Raw genomic sequence first — 26,924 nt, 5'->3', positions numbered from 1 at the left:
ACTTAATGAACTGTGAACTAGATCTACAAGTAGAAGGTAGATTAAAATCTATTAATTTGTATACTATAGTATCCAAATTAGATGAAATTAATTGAAATTAGATGAGATTAATCGATGGTACAAAAAATGTGTCAAAATCTCGAAAAATATACCAAAATAGATGAGTGTTACCAACTGCAGCTGCAAAGGTCTTTTTCAGCACTAAAAAGAGTTAAAAGTTACTTGCATTCCACGACCTGCCACCAAAAACTTACAGCGCCCTCGCTAATGTACATAGAATGTATTAAAAAAAAAATAAGAGGGCGCATCCCGATAAATAGCCTAGGCCGGTCAGAACTCCCGAGCAGTCTCTTACTACTATCTATGTCTTGTCGTAGCTAGTACTGATGTTTGACTAGAAAACAAGTAGAGCATGTGACCATAGAGAACAAGGACTGCGCGTCCAAATAGATATAACGAAGCTGTTCTTTACAAGTAATTTCAAAAACATGAATTTAAGTTTTTTATCAAACAATTGCGGTATACTAAATATTGAATTCTTTTGCGATATTTTCTATTGTATTGTATGTATTGAGTATATTGAGTAATGTATCCATATCATAGTTTCTAGATAAAATATGCGAAAATAGAGATTTAAATTTATTTTGAAACATGCTGTATTATTCTTATTAATTTATTAACGAATACAAAACTTTGTCCAAGTATATATACGAAGCGATATGTATAAAAATATTAGATTTCAATATCACGTGAGTGTGTTTAAACTGCAACGAACGAAGTTAATATTTTTCAGGTATAGTTGTTTTATTATTTAATTGTATTAATTCCTTTTTTATTTGTTAAATATATCCGTTTCGATCGAAGTATATTGAATCAAATGTTTACGCTTGCAAACAAGATATAGGGAATTAATTATTTATTGATAATAGTGATTGGTTTGAATAGTTACGTATTAGATTTACATATACATAAGTTTAATCTCGCGAATTTAAAGGCCACAAGGCTTCAGGTGGTAGCCTCGTCAAGTCTTAAGATTTCAACTGTCAAGTCAAAACCCACCGATTAAAAAAAAAGAAGGACAATGTCGTTCGCCTATGTACGTGGAATGTTAGGACTGTTAAACCTAGGGCATTGAGACGTACTGGCACTGCAAGTAAAATGAGATTTATAAAGCTCATGGATGACACCATAATATGGGTACAGGTTTTGTGGTGCTTAAAAACGCGCAAACTGAAGTAATCGATAAAAATATATGTGCTGCGCCGCTAAGATAAATTATTTAATTTTAACAAAGAACTATGGTATAACACTCTTTACAACACCTACCACCAGTGGCCAAACACTAAAATCATCATTAATTATATAAACGCTGAAGGCCCTGAATCGGAAGATAGTTTGTATGTAACGAGTAATCACAATCAGCTTAGACTTTTAAAATCGTTTCGTCTCTAAATATGGTCATAGGTGGGACCCGATTTGCCAACAAAAATATGCATAATGTGGGTGTCTCCAGATGGTAGAATAGCTAACCAAATCATATTCCTTCACCACACGTCCAACCAATTTGACATTGGGTCTTTCATGAAAAGAGCATACCAATTCTTAAAAAGCCGCCCACGCACTCGCGGGCCCTCTGGCATTGAGATTGTCCATGGGCGGCGGTATCACTTAACATCAGGTGAGCCTCCTGCCCGATTGCCTCCTATAAAAAATACTCTTTTTAATGTGACAAGCACTTATAGGCAAACATGATTGATATACACGAATATAAATGAATCATATTTATCTCTAATATATTTAACCATTTTTAGACTACATAGGTGATTAGTATCAAATTTGTTTTTATAAATATAGAGAGTTTGTTGTTTGTAAATGAAGCAAAGTCAAATTCTGGTATTTATTTTATCTTCTATTTTTATTTTTCCTTAGATATGCGTGAAAAAATAGTAATGGCGTCCTCCGTGGACGAGGATGAGGTACAGAAACACAACGAACTGATAGATACCTGGTGGAGCCCTGAATGTGCACTCGGAGTGTTGCTGCTATTTAACCGCGTCAGGTATATCTCATTTTCTTATCTTAATATATATATTTCTTGTGTGCGTGTGTATGTGACTGAACTCCTCCTAAACGACTGGACCGATTTAGACGAAATTTTTTGTGTGTGTTCAAGGGGATCTGGGAATGGTTTAGATTCACAATTTTGTCCGCTGGACAATGTTTTTTTAATTAATTTTCAATTTATTAGTTGTTGATTGATTGATTTTGGAATGTTTTACATTGGATCCGACAGACGGCGCTACCATCGCAGTGTCAAATTTTAAATAATATTCGAATTTTAATTTTAGTCTGTCCCGAAATTTAAAAAAAGTTTTGTTATCATTGTGTTATATCGTGTGTGACCATGTGCTGGATCGTTAGATACTGTCATAACATTTGTATAATAATTTTCATCAAAATGGCTTATTAAAAATTGAAATTTTGAAATTAAAGACGTGTAGACAGGACAACGTCTGTCGGATCCGCTAGTAATTTATAAAAATATTTGAAATTTATTAACTACACAGTGCATAATAATTATACTATACAATGCAAAGTAGTTGAGAAGTTTATAATTAATTCAATTTAATTTCAACAGTTATATTAAAATAATTAGATGGCATGAATATGAAATATAATTGGCATTTATTTGAGTCTATATGTAAAGTATATAAAAGTAAACCAATTCTGTCATCTATTACTTAAAATACGCGCGCGTTTCTTGGAATTGCACTCGAAACTAAATAATCAACAAAAAACTACTTTTTTAAAAATAGAATCACGATGTTGTCTTTAAGGACCTCTATAGCTTGGCTTTGGCTGTTTTGGCGAACGTAGCTTAGTCTCAAACAGCCTGAAAAATGTTTCAGGCTCCTAAAAACAAGAGTAGATTTACAATATTTTTTTCTGGAATGTGATAGAGCCTTTCCTGAAACGGACATAAATCACATTTTACCTTGTTAAAAATGTCTCTTAGTAGTGTAAAAATCAAAAGACATTGCAACCCATCTTCGTAACAATATAAATTCCAAGATTTGTAACCCTCCAATGGCGCGGTCGCAGGCATACTAGGAAACTATAGCCCCGGAGGTAATACACAATATACCGCAAAGGCAGATTAATTATTGATAAAAATTAAAGAGTGCTAAATGTTTTTTCAGAATACCATTCATGGCAGAAGAACTAGCTTCAAGTGGTAAACTTACGGCGAAATCTTTACAGGGCAAAAAGGTTTTAGAAGTCGGGTGCGGTGGAGGGATCGTCACGGAGGTAACATTTAAAAAATATAGTTTGATTCAAGTGTGATATATTTTTCAGCACGACAGAACAAAAGTAGTTTATTAAACTATTGTATAATAAGCCACTTGAGTGACCTGAATTCATTTAATATCACAAATCGAAGTGATCCTGATAAATAAAAGGTCAAACCCGGCGACAGGTGTAAATAATAGTGAAAAGTGTCGGTAATACGGAATTTGCTGTTTATTTATTTATGTTTAGTAAACAGAATATCGAAATTTTATATTTGATGATCCTGCTTCTATCAGCCATCCACAAAGTGAATAATACAACAATAACAATATTAAAATGACCATTTTTATATAGGTAAAGGCTGAAACCAAGCAGGTTTTATTAATTTTACTTATGCGCAAACATATCTTATTAAAAAATTTTCATATGATGATGAATAATTTTTTATATGATGTGCTTTGAATTATACCTTCGGTGTATTTTAGGAGTTCGCCAAACTTGGTGCCGAGGTGACGGGAGTGGACCCTAGTCCTCTTTTAATAGGTCTAGCCAAGGAACATAGTAAGGTCGACGAAAGAGTTGCTGCCAATAAACCCACATACCTCAACACTACTATAGAGGTAAATTATGAAACGGATCACGGATGAGAGGACAAACGAATCTAAATAAAAATATAAAAACAGTTCTTTAGATTTTAAATATATATATAATCATACTTTTTTTTCAGGAACATTCAAAACACTTCCCGAACCACTATGATGCTGTAATAGCGACGGAGGTGGTGGAACATGTGGCCAATTTAGACGTCTTTCTAGAGAGCTGCGTAGCGGCTCTGAAACCCGGTGGAAAGATGTTCATCACGTCCCCAAACAGAACTCGCCTGGCACAATTCTGCGCGATCGTTGCTGGGGCGCTGACGGTCATTCCAAAAAATCTAATGACCTATTCTAAATTCAGAAAGCCGGATGAAATCTCGGCCATATTGGAGAGAAGTAAGCTCTAGTATTTTGTTGGTAGACATTTATTTTATGAAGGTTCATAATTAGTTTCGTTCACTCAGGAATGACTGGTTGAAATAAATAATGGCGAAGAATATAATGTGCGTGTGCTAGCGCAACTCGTTAAAAATAATGCCCATTTAGTAAAGCAGCTTTCATTTCATCATTTAAAAATACATCTTTACGTTCTTGCAGATAACTGTAGAGTGGATAAAGTGAAGGGATTGTTCTATCTGCCTTTTATAAACATGGTGTTTTGGGTGTTCTTCAATACCGTGTGGTACGCAATGGCAGCTACTAAACAAGGACATGCATGATGCAACCTAATTATATACATTCCGAAGCGCTGCCGATGATTTCGCAACCTTGGGAACACGGGACTTTTAATTGAGACAGGCTAGGCGCTGTCCAGAACTTAATAGGTCAATGTTGAGTTTTTGTACCGCTTGATCCCAAGTTAGAGACATATTATCTGAGTAATATGAATGTACAAGGCAAGGCGTCCCTTTTCTTTGTTTGTGTTTGGTTGCTTATAAAAGTGTTTAATAATTTTAAGTTTAATAATTACATGATATTTGATGATGATAGTCAAGAATAATTAAAGTTAAGAAAACGTTTTTATTCTTGTCTTATTAAATATAGTTTAAATTTTATATTAAAATCAATGTTATAAGTTTCAAATAATGTTCCATACGTCAAAATGATAATTGGCAAAGTGGAAGTACAATACATAATTCAGTGGGAAACTTTGCGGTTCCGTATGATTTTCGCAAAGTGAAACAGTTACTGAAAGTTACACAACTTTTCTAACATTTTTAGAGTGGTTTGGAAAGTTTCATACATTTCTTATATTTTTAGAAAATATGTTTGAATATAATTCTTTAAATTGTTATGTTATTTAACTCCAAGCTATATACTCGGATATTGCAAGTGTAATTAAATATTTAACTTTAACTTTTGTTTTACAATATTCCTAAAAAACCCAAGAATGAATACAGAGCAATAAAATTTACAAAACCTTGCCATTTAATATGACTAGTGCTTCAAATTTCAAAGCCTTTATTACAACTAATACAGGAGAAAGTTTACAAATATATATATATATATATGTATATAAGAAAGTTCTTTAAGGTTTTTTTGCACGACTATCCTCTTGTACAGCACAAAGGCACAAAGGCCTGCTCCAGCTGTTTCCAGTGCTTCCTATCCCTGGTAAGTCTTTGCCACAGATAACTGGTAGCTTTTATAATATATTGACTAGCGCTAAATATATAATAATTCCAAAGAAAATAAAAACATTTTAAAGTTTAATTCAACTATTCCCAGTATATGAAGGTACAAGTTGATTAACGTCATCTCTCAATACGTTTCATAATACATAACGCCAGTGCACAATAAATTTAGGATAAACTATTTATGCGTCAGTAACTTGATCAAGGATAACACTATACACAATATTACTTGCTCGGACATAACGATCGACATTCATCCACTGTCCACCCCCCACCCCCTCGATCCCACATGCCTCCCAACCTGAGATAATACGATAGCCTTCATTTGTCTACAGAGATTGCTTTGAGAAGAAACATGAACCACTGCACATCTACAAGATTTTCTGTTAATATGAGAAAAAAATCTTAAGTGCAGTGTATAATTGTCGCTAAATTTATTTTCAATATTATTATCTACATATTGTTACTATACATTGAGGTAATTTCATGCACATTCTACTCCTCAGTATAGGACTGTAAATGGCCATTTACAGTCACAGCACACACGATTACTTGCTTGAGACGAACCGAATGGGAAAAGGGAAAAAAAATTATATACCTCTCATTATTTATATTTTATCACTTAGATTATTGTTATTTTGTGTTTATGTGTTTGTGTTTTGTTAGTAATAAATAATATGACTATGTCTAATTCCTTCAACTAACTTATCGTCTACACAATTTTAAAGATAAATAGTTACTTAGATTGAATGCAATAATTCGTACTTTTTATAATTATAGTCGCAATAATTGAACATCCATCTATATCAATATTATCAAAAGGCAAATAAAATTAGTATTCCACTATTCATCGAAGACTACTTGTCTTCTTCCTGAAGTAAATAAGTAGGTATACAAAATACAAAGCTGCTGGGGTAAAAAGAAAACCATAGACACCAGAAGCCTTTGAGTTTTTAGAAATTCTTTTATCACATAGTGCGGTTTAACTAAAAGCGATTAGGAATAGAGGCTATATCCCGATCCCGTAGTGTACGTTAAAGTCTGCGGCCTCTCGACTGGGATTCAATTCGAATGCAGATGCTTCACCAGCTTTCAAATAGCTACGTGATTTTCCGTTCCATTTTTGAAATATTTTCTGACTTCTCTTAATTTTTAAAAACTTAGCAACAGAGATATACAATTTAATAATACCTCTATATTTAATTTACCTCTAAATCTCGAAAAATAACACAATGGGTAAGGAAATCTTGTATTCTGAAAATAATTAAATTGGTAAAAAAATGTACTTAAAACATGGTGAAGACTCCTTTTATATAGTAAATTCTGTAAATATTGTAGTAGATATGTGCATCATAATTTATTTTATTATTAAATTCCAGGTTATGAACACTTTTATGCATTATTTCATCTCATATTAATTAATTGTGTTCAATTAGGATGAAACCTAATAAATCAATAAGCGTAATAAATGTATAATGGGCGTCAGAATTAGAATATATTGTTAGTAGTATATGTATATCTATCTCAATTATATAATATAATAGTGAAAATTTCTGGAAAATTACCTATCGACAATACAGTTATAGTTTCGTAATGAATGTAATATTGTTTCCTTTGATTCTATACGGTTATGTTGAATATATTATATCTGAGTAAATTATAAGTAACTTAACCCCTTCCTGCATGATTTTTTGTTTTCGAGCCAAAAAAATATATGTTACGTAAAAAAATAAATAAAAAGACACTTATTTTAACAAATTAAAATTTATTCAAAAATATGTAAGAAAATCAGGTTTTTCCACTTTGGTTCAAATATGGCACAATATGCAGAAATTGCAAAAAAAAAGTATTAAATAGTATGAAACAGCAGGAAACAATTTCTCTTCTCATTCAAGCATAAGTTGACTTGACATTTCCTGGATAGCATGTGGGATCTACCCTTGCACTCAGGCACTTTGCAACGCTACCTGGATAACCCGATACGCAAGTGATCCAGCTGGTCAAGACGAACATCCAGTTCGAATCCAAAAAGATGGCATTATTGCAATAGCTCCTCTGGACTTCTTCCCTTGGATTGCAGTTTCGATAAGATTGCAGGATCCGCGTTTGGCGACTGTGCTGGGCTTATTGGTCATAGTAAGGGCTTCCACCACAGCTACTTTGAAATCGCTAAGGGGAAACCATGCACCAGCGTCAATATTTCCACGTCTATATAACAGCCAAGTATTGAGCGTCGTCATATATAAAAGATGAAAGAATATGCGGTGATAAAATTTGTGTGATCAGATCTGGATCCCGCCTAACCAGGAAGTGCATCAAACAGATTCACGCCTTCCATATGACTGTTGTATGTCGTGACAGCCTTTGGTCGGGGAACAGCTCGGTACACTTTTTCTTTTTCATCGTAACGTCTCACTTCGGTCATGGGTTTGCTCATCTCCTCCTCAACAAACTCAGCAACCTTTGGGAATTTGGGTTGAGTTATCATTGAAATGTAAGAAACGTTTAATTTCTTCAAAGCGATTACAGGATGATAACTCTAATTCCGTTATATCTGCAGGCAAGCTGGTACTGCCTAAGAACTGAATTTCTGTTTCTGTTTTCTCTAAAAAGCTGTCCCTCCATCTAGTTTTTGCGTGTCTGTTAGCACGTGAACTGGTACTGGTAAGTTCTGATAATGGAATGTCGCCTTCCATGTCAGAATCTGATTCAGGTAGTATTATAGGTGGCCGATTTCTAGCCCGTTTTCTGTAGTTATCATAATCAGAAACCTTTTCATCAGTGGTGCCGTTAGGAAGTTTTTGAATGATGGTATGTATGTACACTACCATAAAATTTTATTGGGTCCATTATATGTACTACAACAAAACAATATGAATCTAAAAATTGAGTCTCTTAGTATTTCATCCGAATGGGGTGTTGTTCATTTAGATTGCATTCAGCCTGAATCACATAGGTATTTATTGATGTTAAAAATGAATTTTCTATATCTTTAATTATAAAAAAATGTTTTTCATGCGATAATTGAACCTGCTGCCTTTCATTGAAATAAAAAGCCACAGTCCGCAAGTATTACGTTAATGCATAATGTACCAAATATAAACCAACAGTAAAAGGAATATTTCTGCATGTTGGCTCATATTTAGTCCAAACCTTAAAATAACATTTTCGCAGAGTAAAATCATAAAAATACAGAAAACCTTACCTTGTCCAGATAAATTGTAATATTTCACCAACGTTACGTATTTTTACTTATAGAAATTGGGATGATAACTATTTTTAAACCAATTTTAAAAAGACACTTACGCGGGGCACCGGTCGAAATATGTCCTTCTAACTTGCAACTAATTTTTAGTACAGCTATTTACTCAAAGATGGTGTTGTTAGTATTTAGTATGGAAGCGTATGTACCGTTTAGGATCCTTCTTGCAGAAAACGAAGTTTTATTTATTCAAACAGGAAATATTGATCAAAGAACGGTGTGGATCATATTTGTACCAAAATGCAGGAAGGGGTTAATAGCTACGAGCAGACCCTAATTTAAGACGTTTAAATCGAATGGGACAATTATATCAAAGGGTACGTGGAACTGTATGGAAGAAGCCATACCAACGCTGGCCTAATTATGAACGACACAAATTCCTAAATTCTTGCCAGGCTATTCAGCCTCATTCGAGTATAATGCCCGAATTGCACGAGGCTAGTTTTTCAAGCTAGGATAGCAAGTTAGTACTGTCCTAGCTTGGAACGTGCTAGTTCCATTTACATGAAGCTAGGATTATAGAAATTTGTTAAGTAAAATTAATTAAGAAATACAGTTTAGATGTAAAAGGAAGAGACTGGCTGCACACAACACAGGGAATCCTAGTGTGGGGGCCAGTGCACTATACTTTATAGAAACATTTATGTATTTTGTGTCTAATATAGTTCTTTCTTTCTTTCTTTATTATTAGCTAGTACTATTGCAGTGTCTGAAGTGCCCACTCGTCTAAAATGAGCTGCATGTGAAAAAGACACTACTCGACTCTATGAGTTACTTCGAAAACAGTGCCAATTCATTTAGAAGAAGAAGAGTTACAAAAAGACTGTCTGTCCCTGTCTTTAATTCGCCATAGTTTGTGCCAAATCACCTTCAGATTTGTGTTTATAACTTGGAAGGTTCTCGCACATTCATGGTCATGGTCATGGTACAGTTGTACAAACTTTAAATTATTATCCATACTTAGTTTTCTTAAAAACTCAAAAACACATGGAGGTGACAGAAATAAACAAAACGCGTGGTTACTGATTAACTGAAAACTAGCTTCGCCGGCCACATGAAGCTAGTACACAAGTCAATCAGTGGTGCCTAAAAATTAGTACTTCTATGTACTTCAAAGAGTCATTAATGTGCTGCGGTATGCGGTAAATAGTGTATTGATAATAGCTTCTTATATCGTAGTATATGAAGTGTAGATAGAATACGGGTGTATACTACCTGACATCGAGTACCTTATCTTAGTAATAAAAGTCCGAAATGTATTGTACGCATTTTTAATATCGAGAAGACTCATTGGGTGTGAAGTTTCTCTGAGCTGCAAATGGTTTTAGTTATATAAAATATAATGACTTTAATTGTCAATGACTGTTAATTTAGAGAAATATAAATTGTTACAATATTATTTGATTGAATTTTAGGCAAATAGTGATTTTCCTCTCTCAAACTATTTGCAAGCTTATTGGGCCTGTACTTGTAATTTTCAGAAGTACCCTTAATTCCGCATCGGTTTTCTCTTCGGCTCAAATTTCTATCAAAAATATTTCAGCTCTCGAATATCTGCTGCATTTTTTATCACAAAGCGTCGGGTTTCGCTTATTCCTGCAATTCGAAAAAGCATTTACGACAGGTTTCACGGGACCCGCGGTGGGTATGAGGGTGAAGGCGAAGGGGGTTGCCAAGGTAAGAGGCACGATTAAAGTTTCCCCGGTAAAACATCCCGGGCCCGCGGCGGCATTCTTCTGACGCACACATGACAAGTTTCCTAGATAAATTGCGCTCTCGGGTATCGCCTGCTATTTATTTAATGTCGCTTATTTTTTGTGTAAAGATGCTTCATTATTTACTCGGATGAGGTGACAGTTTCTGAAATAATAACGCGAACAATCTTTATGGAACCTCGAGTTTAAATTTCACTTTTACCTTAAAATGAAAATAGTATTTAGTCTTACTCGAGGTTTTAAATAAAATACAAAAAGAAACCTGCCATTAATTTTTACGTAAGCAGTCTTAAGGGCCTAAGTCCTTATTGACATAAGCGTTGGTTTTAGTCCCGCCCGCCCAAGCAGCCGGAAGGCAGCTGTATCAACAGAACACATTTTGGCCCGAGTGGACCTCAGCAAACATTGTATTTTTACTAGGCCATCATTAACACTAGCAACGGTTTCAAAGAGAATAAATCTTTTCCTTGTTAACTACCTTAAACATTGCTGTTTGCAACAAAATTAAACTGTAAGTTGATTAAATGTTATTGTTCTTTTTAGTAAAACTCTACAATCGTCTGTTTTGAGCGTAAATTACATCCAGGAATTAAAATTAAAGAAAATAGTAGCTAACACTAAAGTAGCTATTGGACTTATCACAGTGACATTGTTCGGATTAAGATACAATTCTTTATGTGACATCAATCATTACCCAGGGTCCGTGATTAATTTAAAAATAAAACCACATAATCTGCATTATCACTGCCTTAATGTATGAAAACTTTAGAAATCATGCTACAGTTTAAACCATATTATTATTTAACATGAATATCCTATCACGATCATGTGAGTTAGGTAATTACGCGCCACTTGCAGCTTCAGCATCGATTAGCTGCTTAAAGTTCTCGTTTAGTTCAACATGCTTGCTTGCATGCGAGCTAGGCCACTATTCGAAATTTCACAATTATGTATATTATTATATTATTATTACTTATCAGGTTTTTTTATGATTAATTAATCGTAGGGTTTAATGACTGAGTATAGCTCTAAGACTTCCTGAAAACATTGTTTAAATTAAGGTAAGTAAAAATTTATAAATAGCCCTTTATTTTTTAACTAAAATTAAAAAAAAAATCTGTTGATTTCTATACATGTTTTGATAAATATAAATTTAAAGATATATTTCAGGTGCGATCTTCAGGTTCAAAGTCAAAACTTCGTCCTAAATGTTACTTGAAAATATATTTTACCGTCTTTCAAAAAAAATATTTTAAAGGTTTAAAGAATATACTTTTTTAATGTGTGAATTTTCCCCTCTTCGTTGTTAAATAAGACAATGCTATATTGTCAATCTAAGTGATTTATGAGCTCAAGCTGTTTGTCTCAAGTCTCGAGTGTACAGGAACTAGGAAGGCAGGTTGCAAGAACTTGTATCTGTTGGATTATTGGATACAGTAATCGTTCCCTGCGGATACAAAGCCAGTCCAACTCACTACAACTTTCTTCTGTGGCACCGTCTTAGCAAACATTACTAAACATTAATAATTTACTTCAACGGTCTGTTATTTGATACGAATGATGTCGAAAATAGAAATCAAACGTATGTGTGATTTGATGTTGATGTCGTATGCTACTAAAATAATTATAATAGATTACATATCTAGTAGATACCAGTGTTGGCCTAGTTGCTCTAGCGTGTGATAGCGTTAGCCTGTCCACCCTAAGGTCCTGCGTTCGATTCAAAGACCTATAAGAGATATATAAAGATACCAATAGATATTTCATTCTATGGGCCTATTTAACATATTTTTATTGTGAAGGCGGCGGTTTACGGTTTTAAATAAAAAAAAAACAATCATGCAACAAATAAAAAATCCGAGGTCATGGTCGAGTTGGTTTTTTTATTTTTATTTCTAAACTATAAGCTGTATTTAGGTTAAAAAAATAACTTACACCAAACGTACGACAGCTAAAGAAAATTCATTTAAAAGGGTTCAAAGGTAGAAGGGAAGGTGATGGGGTTCTTAAAGGCAAGGTGCCTTTATAGCGCGCGTGGGCGAGTACCTTGATCATAAGTTTGAAATTAACGCGGGGAACATCACTTCAGATGTTATTAATTAATACAAGAAAAAGAAGCCTAACGATTAAATCGTTGTATTTTTTAGATAAGAATTATTACAAATATTGGTGTCTAACTAACTCTGCGCTGTCATTTTTCTAAATGTAAGATTTAATAACTAGTCTTGTTATTCATAATTATTACTTGTCTACGGCATCCCTTACATAATTTATAAGTGTGTCATAATGAATAAAACCAATGAATAAACAAAGGTAGAAAATAAGAACATGAACAGAAGTACATACATGTCTGATAGGATAATAAATGTATTTATGTAAATAAATAAATAAAATATAAGATGACATTTGCATACCTTTTTATGTGTGGCGGATTTTTGTAATTTATGTAACTAATTGTAAGACTATTCTAGCAAATAAACGATTTGATTTGATTCAACTTTATCAGCTGTAGGCGTCAAATTAAAAAAAAATCTATAATTAAATAATAAGAATTTAATCAAAACGTAAAAAATTACAGGAGTAACCCAGTAGCGCTTCTTCTTGGGCTTATTCTTCTTCCTAATATTCGCTTGACACGAATTTTAGGAAAGGTGAAATTTTCTGTCATCTGTAACAAAAAGCCACTATTACACTATATTATAATCAATCATACAGACTAAAGAAATATTTTATTAGTGTGCCCGTCCCGCTAGGCGTATCACTTGTTAATTGTCATATTCATAATTCAAGTGTCATTTATCAATTGTCAAAGTCTGCGCATGTCGCGACGCGATGCGACGTTAAACATTGCTGCCTATAGTTTGAAATATTAATAAATTATAAAAAGAGAGTTTTGTGTTTTACGAACCGATTTATTTCATTTCAAGACATAAAGTGAATAAGTGAAATGTTGGTGCTTTTCGAAACCCCGGCGGGGTACGCTATATTTAAGGTGAGCATCACACGTGTTGAATATAACCTCTCCAAGCTACCACTTATGTCGACAAACTTAGGTGTTTTTACGATCATTTTGCTAAAAACTATAAAAAGACGTGTAATAATTGGATCTTAAATTTTGAGAAGTATAGAATACCCGTTTTTATTATATTTATTACTCGACCATAAGTGTGTCGCTTGTGTGAAGATTGCTTGAAAAGCAACTTATTAAATTTCAGTAGTCATTTCAATGATAAAACGGTTTTTTTTAGTTGTTGGATGAGTCAAAATTATCTGAAATTGATAATGTATATCAAGAATTTAACACACCTGAGGGAGCAGCATCAGTGTAAGTTTATACTTTGTTTTTAAATATCTGTGACACCATATATTACTTAAGAAAAATTCTTCATATAATATAAAGATATTTAAATTAGCTCTTAAACACAAGTTGTTTTTTTTCTCTTATTCAATTTGCTCCTATGAGAATAAATTACTCAATTATTGTATTAAGTCATGATATTTTTTACAGGGTTAAATTAAAGAACTTTATAAAATTTGAAGACACTACTGAAGCTCTTGCAGCGACAACTGCGGCAATCGAAGGAAAGCTTTCCAAGACATTAAAGAAGGCCTTAAAAAAATATGTCTCTAAAGATATTCAAGAACAACTTCTGGTGGGCGATGCTAAGTTGGGTAATGCAATCAAGGAGAAATTTGACTTACAATGTGTTTCAAATAGCAATGTACAAGAGTTGATGAGATGTATTAGATCTCAAATGGATAGTCTTCTTACTGGGTTGCCTAAGAAAGAGATGACAGCTATGGCTCTTGGATTAGCACATTCACTATCAAGATATAAACTAAAATTCTCTCCAGACAAAATTGATACTATGATTGTGCAAGCACAGTGCTTACTTGATGATTTGGATAAGGAATTAAACAATTATGTAATGAGATGCCGTGAGTGGTACGGTTGGCATTTTCCTGAGCTTGGAAAAATTATAACAGATAATACATTATTTGTGAAAATTGTGAAATTGATGGGTACTCGTGACAATGCCTCAGGAACTGATTTGTCAGATATTCTTCCAGAGGACTTAGAGGAGAAAGTGAAAGAAGCTGCTGAGATTTCTATGGGCACAGAGATATCTGATGATGATATTGTCAATATCCAGAACTTGTGTGATGAAATCATAAATATTACAGATTATAGAACTCATTTAACTGACTACTTGAAGGCTAGAATGATGGCCATGGCACCAAATTTAACAGTTCTGATTGGGGAACATATTGGAGCTAGGTTGATTGCTCATGCAGGTTCTTTAATGAATTTAGCGAAACACCCAGCTTCAACAATACAGATTTTTGGTGCTGAAAAGGCTCTGTTCAGAGCATTAAAGACAAAGAAAGATACTCCAAAGTATGGGCTAATATATCATGCGCAGTTAGTCGGCCAGTGTAGCACAAAGAACAAGGGTAAAATGTCTCGAATGTTGGCTGCAAAGGCAGCACTATCAACACGTGTTGACGCATTTGGAGATGATGTGTCTTTTGAACTTGGTGCTGAACATAAAGTAAAGCTAGAGAACAGACTTCGGTTGTTAGAGGAGGGCAACTTAAAAAGAATCAGTGGGACAGCTAAAGCCAAAAGCAAATTTGAAAAATATCATAGTAAAAGGTAAGTAAATTTGCATTATAACTGTTTTATTAAATGTTTCACCTGTGATTTTCCTTTGATTAATAATTATTATTGGTTGATTACCTCTTGTCTTACCCAGTTTTGATAGAGTTTAAGCCAAACATAACCATAGAGAAAAGTAGCATTTGCTATGTCATGTCTATACCTTTTACATATTATGTATCCCTATAAAGGGTACATACCTATTAGAATTATTGTGGCATTGAATTATTTTATATTAATGTAGCTATCATTAAAGTCTTATATATTAAAATTTTAATATTTAGACATTTTTTGCTGTATTAAAATGGGGGTAGCCCCAGTAAGTTTAGCCTCTAGATTATTTTTCATATATTACTTACATGTATTTATAAACAATATATTTTTTTATCTTTTATGTTTATTTATTGGCAATTTGTGTGAGTCTGTAAAATTGAAAGACACCATGAATAATGTGTGGCTTTAATAATCAATGTTAACTTACATTCAAGTTTACGCTTTTTTTTTGTTTGTGTTAAATGTAGGTGTACTAATTATGGTGTGAATTTTAAAGATATGCATATTCTTTTGTAGTGAGGTGCATCATTATCCGACGGCCGGAGACAGCACATTAGGCCAGAAACCTGTTAAGAGGGAACACTCACCCGATGAACAAGTCTCTACCAAAAAGATCAAGCTGGAAGATGGTGCTGAGGAGGTCAGTATTTTTATCTGTATACTACTTTTATCTATTATAAATGGTGTTCTATACAAGTTGGAAATTTATATTATAATATTACTATTATCAAATAATTACCTTTAATCTTTGAGTAGTTGAGTATTTTATCAATATCACTTGCAGGTCACACCAAAGAAAAAAGTTAAAGAAGAATCCACCGATGATGTAGATGGTCAGTTGAATGGATCGGTCTCAGAGAAGAAGAAAAAGAAGAAAAAGCAATCCCTAACATCTGACGTCAAAGAGGAACCGGAAGTTAAAGAAGAAATGGATATAGCAGAAGAGAAGACACCAAAAAGCGAAAAGAAGAAAAAGAAAAAGCAATCTCTTGTTTCAGAAGTAAAAGAGGATCCAGACACGGAAGTTAAAGAAGAGATGGATGTAACAGAGCAAAAAACACCTAAAAGCGAAAAGAAGAAAAAGAAGAAGAAGCAGTCAATGTCTGAAGATGCCTAAGTACCTCACTTTTATAGACGAAATTGAATCAGCCAATTTAGAAATAATTTTTTTGCAATGAACATTCAGTTTATGTTTGTCTCTTTCTCTCATTGTGCTCTAAGAGTCGATTATTAATGGCTGAATAGTCAGATCGTTTATTAGTTTTAAGGATAGAAAAGTTCTCATTATGAGATATAAATTTACTACTAAGTATAATAAATATTGTTTTATACTTAAAATGATTTGTTTCATTTGAAGCCATAAAATCGTTTTTTGTAAATCCAGATAGTGCACATATAAAATAAATGATTTTCTGTTTCTGATCAAGACTAAATGTAGGTAAAATATTAGGGTCGAACCTAAATCGATAGGTAGGTGAGTAAGACTGACAAATGCAAAACCCTGAAAGTCTCGGTAATTCCTTCACAACAGGAAACGTATGTTGAATAAATATTACTGTTATTTCTTTTTATAAATTAACCAGGTAAGTTTTTTCGATAAAAAAATATAAATTTCGTTAATTATGTTTGCTAAGTGAAGTATGCTTACGAGTACTAAGCTTGAGAGCAAATATGATTGATTTATTCTTTTGTAATTAGAAATAACATTCAATCAATTCATAATATGAATATACGATTTTTCTAATCGTTTAACGGTTTAAAAAGTACATCAATGCTATTGAGATTTTGCCATACATTATCGGTAGATTGCACTCTCTCGGTCACCAATCACTGTTAGCGAGAGCTCTATCGTGTAAGCCTGTGTTCCATACGATATTAATTTAAAATAAAACATATGTGTGCATTATAGTCAACGCAAAAAAAACGCAGTAATACATCTTGTAATGTATGAACAATATAAAGTTTAGTGAATAGTTTTATGTATCATTTTCAAACTCGCAAGCGAAGCGAGTTGGTAAAAAATTAAGAGATATATATCAAATCACTTCAGTTATATTAACATTTAAGTTTATTTTATAAGGAGGATTTACTGAAAAATGTTTAACATAGAATAACCAAAGGAAACCTATTTTTTGTGGTTAGTGAATACAACAATCGCTTGAATGGTAGTCCGGTACCGGCATTGTGCTCCCTATTCTAACAATGAGACACCGGATACCGGCGAATTGGATACGCTCAAGTCCACAGTGCCTGTTATTAAATTAAAACTACAACTACAAAAAATTTAAATTGTTGGATTTAGTTTAGTTTATTACTAATAATATTGCGGCTTATTGTTGGATTACGTACTTGGAATATATATACCTAGGTAACATGAAAAATGGCTTAATGAAGAAAGTTTCCCATACTTTTAATTGTTTCTCTACACCGTCGGATTTGATGGAACCACTGCGAAAAGCAGTGGGCCCATTCTTCCTTAGGGGTAAGAGGCCCTAATGTCATACTTCTATGGCATTTTTTGCTGATAGGTCCTCAGAGTCTTTCCGCTTCTTCGAGTAATTCTTGACTTCTTTTTAGCTATGTTTTCGATAATTTTATTTTATAAAAAAACACTCTTTATAACTGTGGATTCGTATAGACAGTCAAAAAATGTATCAGTGTATTTCATCTCTTAATTTTATTCTCGTATAAACTCGTATATTTAACCCAAACGCGAATCAACATTGAAACCCTGTTGACATTTCATTGTTTACAATAGAGAGAGTTCGTTAATGTACCTTTCTCGGGTCTTTGACAAAATAAGAAAACAGATCTAATCCCGAAAACATACTGAATAGAAACCACTAAACTTTCATTCCAGTTAAGTATATTGTGGCTTTGTATAACCGTTCATTAAATACGACCGTACCCCGCGTTGTATCACATACATTGCGTGTACAATATAAATTAGCTAAATAATTTTGAGGGTTCAAAAGAATCAATGTATTGGACGAAACATAAACCTACATTACTCCGTCGTTAGGTGGTAAATGAAATCGTCTATTTGGCAAAAATATAGGTGATCTTGAATGTAATAGCGTAGATATAAAGTCAGTGACGCAGAGATAGGCTAGATTCATTTTATGTCCTTCCTTTTATAGCTCACTAGATACCTATCACGATCGGTTGTAACTTAGTAATTCGGGGAATAGTTATTACTCCCATGTTGTGTAAGTAAACGTAACCTAAGACTAGTATGTATTATATCATACAACTACGTTTGTAGATAGCCTTTTATATACTCTAAAGTTTCCATGGGTTTCTAGTTAGTGCTATTAGAAACCAACTTAAATTCAGCTAATGGCGTCAATAATTGTTATTGGAATAAATCCCATTTTTATTTAAGTGCATCCTTTCTTCCAATGTTCTTTGTTTTTTGATTGGTGCAGCCACCTGCGCCGTGGTCGGTCATTCGAAAAGAATTCCCAAACTAGGGAATTCAGGGTGTTGTGCGTTGGTTTGTGAGTCTAGCTAAGTGACCCGCACACCTCCATATGTGTAGTATGATATTGTCAGTGATTATTCAAATCAAATCATTTATTCTAATTAGACCAACGTTCAAAATGGCACTTTTGAACGTTAAATAAAACATAAAGTTGATTTTGGTTGCCTCTTCCGAAAAGGTGGTTTCCTGTGGAGAAGAATGGGCAAGAAACTCCACACTATCTCTTTTAAAAAAGAATTTACAATATTTGTATACATTAGTTAAATAATTATGTGTAAAGAAAAGACAATAATTAGGTGTACAACCCAGAACACTACTGTACAGGTCTATTATAATTGTATTGTTAGTATACACTATATAGGTTCCTCACATATGTATTTAGAAATAACGAAACCGTAGAAACATTAAAGAGTAATAAGGAAACAATAAAATAGTGTGTGAAATAAAAATAAAATAATTACAGTTTGTAGTATTTATAAAACAAAAATATGTAAACTTAGATCAGCAACCAATTGATTTTGTCAAGGCTCTATGATCGATCTATGAAGCAAGACCAGCATGTTTCCAAGCATTCTTATCTTGAATATAATCCTCTAATTTATTATATACTTGTATTCAGTAATAATCACGAGATAAAATACCTTGAAGAACCTTTAAGTAAAGAATCAAAGAAATATCCAAAAGAATTACAATCTGAGTTAAAAAATTCAGACCGCACTTGAACACGCAATATTTGTTTGGCCGCCTAAAACGAATTCCATTAACATTGTTCTAGTGTCGTTGTAACACAATTTTACGCTAGAAAAGATAAAAAGACGATTAGGTTTTAGACTAAGCGTCGGACGGTGGTAATCACCAACCTTTTAATTGCGTGAAACTGCACTACTGTAATTTCAGTTCACGCCTTTTCATGTTACCCTCTCAGAGCAGGACACACGTTTTCTTTATTTTTACGAATTTCTTACCTAGACCAAGCAGTCATGTGTTCTGAAAAATTGAGGTCAAGTGTTAAAAAATATTTTGTTTCTGTCAGTACTTGGCATGTCGTAGCAACGTCAATCAAACTTAAATCTAGTCTCAAGAGCTACCACACCATTTTTTGAAGTTTACAGTGCTCAAGACGAGGTTGCATAAGACCATGAACCTTACACAAGATCTAGCGTGGTAGACCAAACTCGTTGTTGTAAAATCAGTATAGATATTAAAAATAAATAAAATTTCTCGTCCTTAAATATTTTCTGTTTATTAAAATATTTAAACCTATTTTTATTTGAAGCAATAGATATATATAACGAATCAATTATTACGAAAGAACAAAGCGATATCGTTCAAAGATTTCAAATCAAATTCCGTGAATAACTCAATTGAGTATGAACCTTTTCTCTGATCACAACTGGATGGAACAATATATGTAATGCTATTGAGAGAAGACGTAGACTTAGTAAAGCACGACTTTTATTCTATGACGAGTAATATTATAATCTTGTAATACTGTATGTGAATTTATTTTTCAATATTTAGAGGAAAATGTATTAGCAGACCTCGCGGCGCGACTGATGTGCGCGAGGCTTATATGAGATTACTACCCACCCGCCCTAAGCAGCTAGCGCTAACAGTAGAGCCTTATCCACTTTTTAGTCTTAATCTTTCAATACATTTATAACAAACTTTAATTTATGTAAATTAGGGAAATAATAGTGAAATTATATGGTAAGAATACAAATGGACACGATTGATGGAATCAGCCATGTAGCTGGAGACAGCTATTTAAGTTATAGTTAATTTATAAAATTGTAATTTATCAAGGTTTTTATAGTTATGTGCCTGTGTGATCAACCAGGCTCCAGAAGATAAACCACTCCTTATATGGAAATTGTATTCGTTTTTACGATAAACTTTCAAGCGAAATGAGAGAATTATCACTAAATAAATTCAAAGCCTTCGTTTAAAGTAAATTAATCAATAAAGATTGATTTGCCCCAGTTCAAACGATTTGTACTAAAAACTTGGCGATTGAAAAGAGTGGCGGAAAGTTTCTTGCCAGTTCTTCTTGTCCGCTCAACGCCCTTGACTTGCGAACTGGTAGTAAATGTTATTTTACAATTTTTTTTTGACGTTCATAAGTGTACTTGTTTACCTGTATGAATAAAGATATTTTTGTTTGTTTTTTTTGTTTGAATAAATATACCAATTTTTTGTTACCTTACAATTATAGCCAAGTAAATAAACTAAATAAGTAGTATATTAATAACAATAAATAAAATAGTTATAGGTAAATAATATAGAAAATAAATAAAAATAAGATGGTATTAATTTAATTAGATAAGTAAGCGTTTGGAGATGGGCCAATGTAAAAAGTTATATTTGTAGGAAATAAAAAGGCTTTTTTATTTTTATTTTTTATTTTATTTATTTAAATAAACTAAATACAACCGGTAACCCTTATTCACAAAACGCCGACGGTGGTTGACCTGAAGACTGACCATTTACTCGCCTATTAGAGAAACAAATGATCACGAAACAGATACATAAATCTGAGGCCCAGACCTAACAGGTATTAACTCTTGTTTTATTTTTTATTTAAATAAACTGAATATTTACGCAACTGTCATCAAATGTGTTAAACATTGCGTTGGCGTCAGTTTGTCATTATGTAAATCCATTTGTTGTTAAAGCAGCTGGCCTCGACGCTAACTTGCTCAATAAACAATTGATAAGTGCTTCATTGCCACCCAGTTGGCTGCAACACACCCAACTTTGCCGCTTGTATTTTCTGTATTGATTCATTTTAATGTATTTATTATTTGAACTGAAAAAAACTGAACTATACCAGAAACATATATATTATAATTAACTTATTGTCTTTAGCGGTGTTATAACTAATAACCAATTTCGTTTATTAAGGAACAAAGATAATAAATACGGAACAGGTATGACAAAGAAAATTCAAAAATGCAAAAAATAGATACAGCGTTATACACATTATTCCATATAAATTTAAAATGGATATAACTTTCAGGCTGATCATATCGATTGGAGATATAATAAAAGCCTTCGCTTATTAACACCGATAGTTCATAAATTAAACAAGTTATATATCTCATCAGATCGTCTGAATATTATAGTGGGTACTTACCTCAAGTAAGTTTGGGGCAATTTGACGAGGCGCCATGAATTGTGGATAGCGCTGGATGAGTTCGCAACTTGTTCCACTTGTCTGTTTGAGTTTCACGTGTCGGCTTCACCCGCCCCACGTTGCAATATTAATACGCCTGACATTCTATTACACCCAGTGATATCATTATCACATGATCTTTAGAAAGAGGTAACTTGAAGCTTCTATGCTATAAAATTATAGTAATTAAGTACTAAAATATCGGAAAAGAAACACATACACGTAATTCATTAATGTGTGTAAAAATATCTTGTTCAAAAGTTTCAAAATTAAATAGCATAAATGCTTTATTTAATATTTAAAAGAAACCACTAGTCTTTCTGACAGAATCTTTATTACGGAGCATTGTTACTTGAACAGCTGACAATTTAAAAATGTTTCTGATTTAATTCTTCTTTTTTCTTGATGTCTTTCAGATGATTATGACCTCCAACTTGTTGGAAGCTATACTATCTTGTATTGTATGTGTAAAATAATTCAATTTTTACATTTCTCATGTAAAGTAAAGCACTGATATACACATAAGAGCTAGCTAGCATGATACCTACACAAATGACGTATTTTTCGCATCGTGAACAAATAAATATATGTAAATAATACAAATTTATGTAGGTAAGTATGTAAGATACATATTCTTATATCCACGACGTATTGTATTACTTCTCACAACATTAATCTCGTTTTCAACGTTCTCCTTTAGAATGTGACTGATATTTCAACCTCTGCATATTATCCTGAAAGTCAACGAAGCAAAAGTACATTACGGGCCCCGGTTTAGTAATTAAGCCGACAATTTAGCGGGTTATTAGTCGGCTTAACTGAAAGGTCTGTTCAATGTTTATAGACAATATTGCGAACTGTTTGTATCGGCTTCAGTGCCGAGAGGGTTAATATTGTGTTAACTATGTTACAAAGTTTGAGGGCGACTACGGTGTCGGGCTCGCGGTTAATATCTGATACCTTTATATAATTAAATAAAATCTTTGGCGCTTTGATTGACTGTTTGGATTTTATCAATAATATAAAAAGCTTAATGAAAATGTCTTATTAACACACATATACGGCATTCCTATTAAAGTCTTAAGCTTACGGTTCTTGTTAACAAACTAATGTTTTATGATTCTACACAAATTATAACGTGCGTTATCTTTAAAATAAAAGCAACTTTATTCTAATAAAAGATTTGTCAGATCAGTCTTGGATAAAGTTTAAAAATATACAGGACTGAATGAAAGCTGGATTCTGCACCTGGTAATAAGACCCGAACTACCCAACCCTGGCTTGAAACCAACGTTCAGGATTTATCTGATCTGAAGACTGGCCCTCATCTAGCCCAGAAATGAGTCCTAAAGACTTCAAATTATGGTCAGTTTAGATTATATGGCCTGCTCTAAACGACACTGCGACATTGTGTTAAAAAAATTTGGAGCAAGTAGTGATAAACCTCTTAAACAGTGCCTATATAACAGCCAAATTGGCCCTTTCAAACAGAATATTTATTTTTTATTCTTTGCCAAAAATAATAAAAAAAATTAATAATACTTCGTTAAAAAATGCATTATCAATTGTAATTAACTTATAGCTGGACTAGGTCTGTATATGTAACGTACTTGTAACAAATATTTAATCGGGGTCCATAGCAGCATTAAGAATAAACAAATATTTAGCATCCCAACGCTGTTTGGTTATATAAGTGAGAGGAAATCTGGAGAGATCGATAGTTTGTTCGTTTTGCTGCAAAATGAATGCACTTTCAGAAAGGATTTCCATATTTGTGACCCAATTTAAAATTTGTATTGAGTTTACTGTTTTGCTACTTTCTTGAATGAATATTTCAACTTTTGATAAAAATACAATAAAACCTTCAAATGGTATGGTCAAAACTAAAAAGGCAATATATATTCTGTATAATTATGTGATTTTGGATGTAGTATCTATCCGATTTTCGTAAAGGATTTCAACACACATACTTTATTTACTAAAGGGAATAAACACCACAGAAACTTTTTTAACATTTAATCATCATAATTTACATATCAGTTATACAATAAAATTATAGACCATACAAAATATGGAATTTGGTTGTAGACTTAGGGCAAGATCTTTAGAGCGCACTAAGACTTAGCTCAATCTTTACTTACGAAAAACTTTGCTTAGTGTACACTAAGCATAAACTATGATTTAGTATTTATAGACATTTTAACTGAGAGACAGAAAATGACAAAATACAAATTGATCTTTCATTTCATGGAATACCTTCTTTATTATCCGTTAAAAAAGTATAACAAAAACAAATATTTAAACGTCTAAAACGTTACACATATATCTTCTATTTATTTATTTTATTATTGCAATAACTAGAAATTTACAAGTAACCTTATAGCGTATATATGCATTATACAATCAAACATTGACAGAGAACCTGAATTCTCCCCTACTTTCCAATATAATCTTATAACCATCGTATTTCAAGTTATAAAGCAAATGTGTTCTATTGAAATGTACTATAGTGTTGAATCTATGCTCAGCTGTACGTGGAATTGCAGTACACCTGATTACGCAACCATACCCATTTGACAGAGCAGAATTCAATCACCCTTTGTCCGACTTAATCCGAGACCCCTTTTACTATTCATACAGCAGGTACATACTATACTTCAATAAACTCATATATCTAGATTACTTTTTTTATAGGAGAGGAGGCAAACGGGCAAGAGGCTGAGTGATACCCGTAGCCCATGGACACTTCATATACGATTAATAATATATAATTAACCTATATTTTGCAGAATACAACATTTTTTAAATCAGAATGGTAATACTATTAATTTATATACAATACCTTCATTGCTCTTGCTCCCATTTCGTATGTAGATTTTCATCAAATTAATTCGTGAAATTTTCAATAATGAGCACTCGATAAATAAAATAATGATGAATATAATAGAAAATTAAATGCATTGGAGATGTGATGGAGACGGCATCATATAATCCCATGAACGCCAATACAGTATTTTATCAAAGGACTTTTCAGTATTTTTACTTAAAAGGGTTCCCAAATCTTACACTATGAAAAGAAAGATGTACTTAAATGAATAAAGACTTTATTATTATTATTATTACTTTCAATTCAGAAAATAAATTCGTCGCTTGTATACATTAAGCTTCTTTGGTATAATCGAGGGTTTTAGATTTCTATTGAGGCTTGTCATCATGTGGAGGAAACGTTAATCACCAAGGCGTCTGATTTAATTAGAGCAAAACCAGAAGCAAAACCGCATCCACTCTACGTGCTATCAAGATGCGGAGGACTTACAATTTGAACATCTATAGCTAAAATATTGTATTGTCAAGTATAACCTACAAAAAGTACGAATTAAGAGTCTAAGATCTGGGATTAGAAAAATATACCCTCATCTGTTATTTACATGAAACAATTTTTTATAAGCTGATTTCAATATCATGAACTTATAAAAACAACCTCTGCCATCATACGCCTGCTGCAATTAATAGTAATTAATTATTAACAAATAATTTATGTTTAATTTTTACCTTCTCATGTTAGTTACATATAGTAAGTTAAAACCGTCAATATTTGATATTATATACCTCACTGTAGTAGGCACCCAACTCTATGATTGCTATACCTACCTGCAGCCAGGTAAGAAAAGGTAAATAAATGTAGCTTATTTATTATAAGATACAATAACAAAATAATGACAAGGCGCAAAATTACGTTTTGTATTTAACTAGAAACCAGATAATCGCATAAACGCGTTCGCTTTGTTCGCAAAGCGTGCATTTATGAAAAGAGAATTTTAATTTAATCCTATAACGGCGAAACGACGTTATTACAAAGGCTAACGCCCGCGTTACTATTAACGTTTCATTTTTCACTCTATAATCTTGAAAATGTATGAAATTGTAGAATGAAAAGATTTTACTGTTAATGCTACGGCAAATAGTTGCGAGCTACTGATTCCGTAGACGCTCTCTACGTAAAATTTATTTTGTAGCTTTATTTATATAATCAATCGGTTATAATTTAATCCGCCCAAAAATATTTATTTATATATTTTTAAACAATTATTCTTATTTTTATAATAATATAAAATTATAATTGTTTTTATTTTATTTACTATAAACATAATAGCTTATAATTTTATCTTATTTACTCTATACTTTTATACGATACTTCATTACTTACACTGCTAACTTTTAATATTATTATTATGTGTAATTTTGTTTACTAGGTATTAGTATTATTCCATATGCGTATAGACATAAAATAAAGTAAAAAGATTTGGAGCATTTTAAAAAGTTGTCGATTGATTTTGGTTTTCAAATAAATATAATTGCGTTGCCGTAGTTTTAAACCTTACATATCTGTTTTCAACTCAATTACCTCTTGTCATTTGTGTGTTAAGTCAAACAATAAAATTGGCTGATGTAAACGCGCGTATAATCACTTCCTACCCGTGGTAACTTCTCCCACCCCCATAGCCCGCAGCAAGCGAGCTTCTTAAACAAACAGACTCAACCAACACATCGTGAAGCGATTACTGACACGCGCTATTCTTACAAACAACATCATTTTGTTTAGGTTTATCCCATACCACGCGTCTATAGTAAAAGCTTTAAAGTTAGTTATTTGGAACGCTTCTTGACTGCAATAAGTGGTGTACGACTCACGAGAAAAGAATCATATGTATCTGCTTTTTCATTAAGCATGAACAAAAGTTCTGTGATATATGATTTAGTAATGCGAGCATACAATCATCGTCCTTGACTGCTTCCCGTATAGTCCGCCTAATCTCTCTGTACGTGATCTAATTAAGGTCTGCAATCCAAACGCTCAGATTGGCCTTGTATTCAAATGCCTAGCTTTATCTTTATCTCTGTCGATATTGTGACTTTCCTCTTCTTCAAAGTTTGTATGCAGGGTGGAATTATAGTAAAAACACCAAGTATTGAATGTAGAAAATTAACTTAACCTTTAAACTTACATAAATGGCTGTGTTATTTTTAAGCAACAATTGTGAATATAAATAGT

At 32.7% G+C, this 26,924-nt stretch overlaps 2 protein-coding genes across 2 annotated transcripts; both read left to right on the top strand.

Moving 5' to 3' along the window:
• The first annotated feature begins 1,920 nt into the window (after nucleotides 1–1,920).
• On the top strand, nucleotides 1,921–4,606 carry LOC111004478 (ubiquinone biosynthesis O-methyltransferase, mitochondrial-like). Its single transcript, XM_022275517.1, has 5 exons — nucleotides 1,921–2,059; nucleotides 3,201–3,309; nucleotides 3,777–3,911; nucleotides 4,019–4,283; nucleotides 4,485–4,606. The coding sequence occupies exons 1-5, from the start codon at nucleotides 1,932–1,934 to the stop codon at nucleotides 4,604–4,606; spliced, it is 759 nt and encodes a 252-aa protein (XP_022131209.1). The 5' UTR covers nucleotides 1,921–1,931.
• An 8,685-nt stretch (nucleotides 4,607–13,291) lies between these two features.
• On the top strand, nucleotides 13,292–16,550 carry LOC110991281 (nucleolar protein 58). Its single transcript, XM_022256595.2, has 5 exons — nucleotides 13,292–13,490; nucleotides 13,747–13,823; nucleotides 14,007–15,155; nucleotides 15,729–15,852; nucleotides 15,997–16,550. Exons 1-5 carry the CDS (start codon nucleotides 13,446–13,448, stop codon nucleotides 16,327–16,329), a joined length of 1,728 nt encoding a protein of 575 aa, XP_022112287.1. The 5' UTR covers nucleotides 13,292–13,445; the 3' UTR covers nucleotides 16,330–16,550.
• Nucleotides 16,551–26,924: the final 10,374 nt, after the last annotated feature.

The sequence above is a fragment of the Pieris rapae genome, chromosome 10 (assembly GCF_905147795.1).
Source record: "Pieris rapae chromosome 10, ilPieRapa1.1, whole genome shotgun sequence".
Lineage (NCBI taxonomy): Eukaryota > Metazoa > Arthropoda > Insecta > Lepidoptera > Pieridae > Pieris > Pieris rapae.
The sequence above is the reverse complement of the archived record's forward strand: the minus strand, read 5'-3'. Positions and strand labels throughout refer to the sequence as shown.